At 68.9% G+C, this 286-nt stretch overlaps 1 protein-coding gene across 1 annotated transcript in view; it reads left to right on the forward strand.

Annotated features, from left to right (window-relative positions):
• Window positions 1-4: 4 nt before the first annotated feature.
• The window catches only part of LRRC47 (leucine rich repeat containing 47), a gene marked incomplete at its 5' end in the record, with an annotated part of 4659 nt that continues 4377 nt past the window's right edge, over window positions 5-286 (forward strand). Inside the window, 2 exons of the mRNA XM_010149991.1 lie at window positions 5-67; window positions 156-286. Coding sequence (XP_010148293.1) covers window positions 5-67; window positions 156-286 — 194 coding nt within the window. The remainder of the gene's footprint in view (window positions 68-155) is intronic.

Consider the following 286-nt stretch of genomic DNA (forward strand, 5'->3'; position numbering starts at 1 on the left):
GCTGGAGGCGGCCGACAACGAGGTGGCGGAGCTGGGCACCGACATCGCCGCCCTGACAGCCCTCAAGGTGGGAGCGGACCCCCGCCACCCACCCGGGTCTCCGCTGTCCACCCGGGTCCCCGCCGCTAACCACCCCGTCTCTCCCTTTCTCCCAGAGCCTGGACGTGGCCAACAACCAGCTGAAGGAGCTGCCTGCCGCCCTGGCCGACTGCCCCCGGCTGAAAGAGGCCAACTTCAGGGGCAACCAGCTGAAGGACAAGCGGCTGGAGAAGATGGTCAACGGCTG

The sequence above is a fragment of the Eurypyga helias genome, unplaced genomic scaffold (genome assembly GCF_000690775.1).
Source record: "Eurypyga helias isolate BGI_N326 unplaced genomic scaffold, ASM69077v1 scaffold46194, whole genome shotgun sequence".
In the NCBI taxonomy this organism is placed as follows: domain Eukaryota; kingdom Metazoa; phylum Chordata; class Aves; order Eurypygiformes; family Eurypygidae; genus Eurypyga; species Eurypyga helias.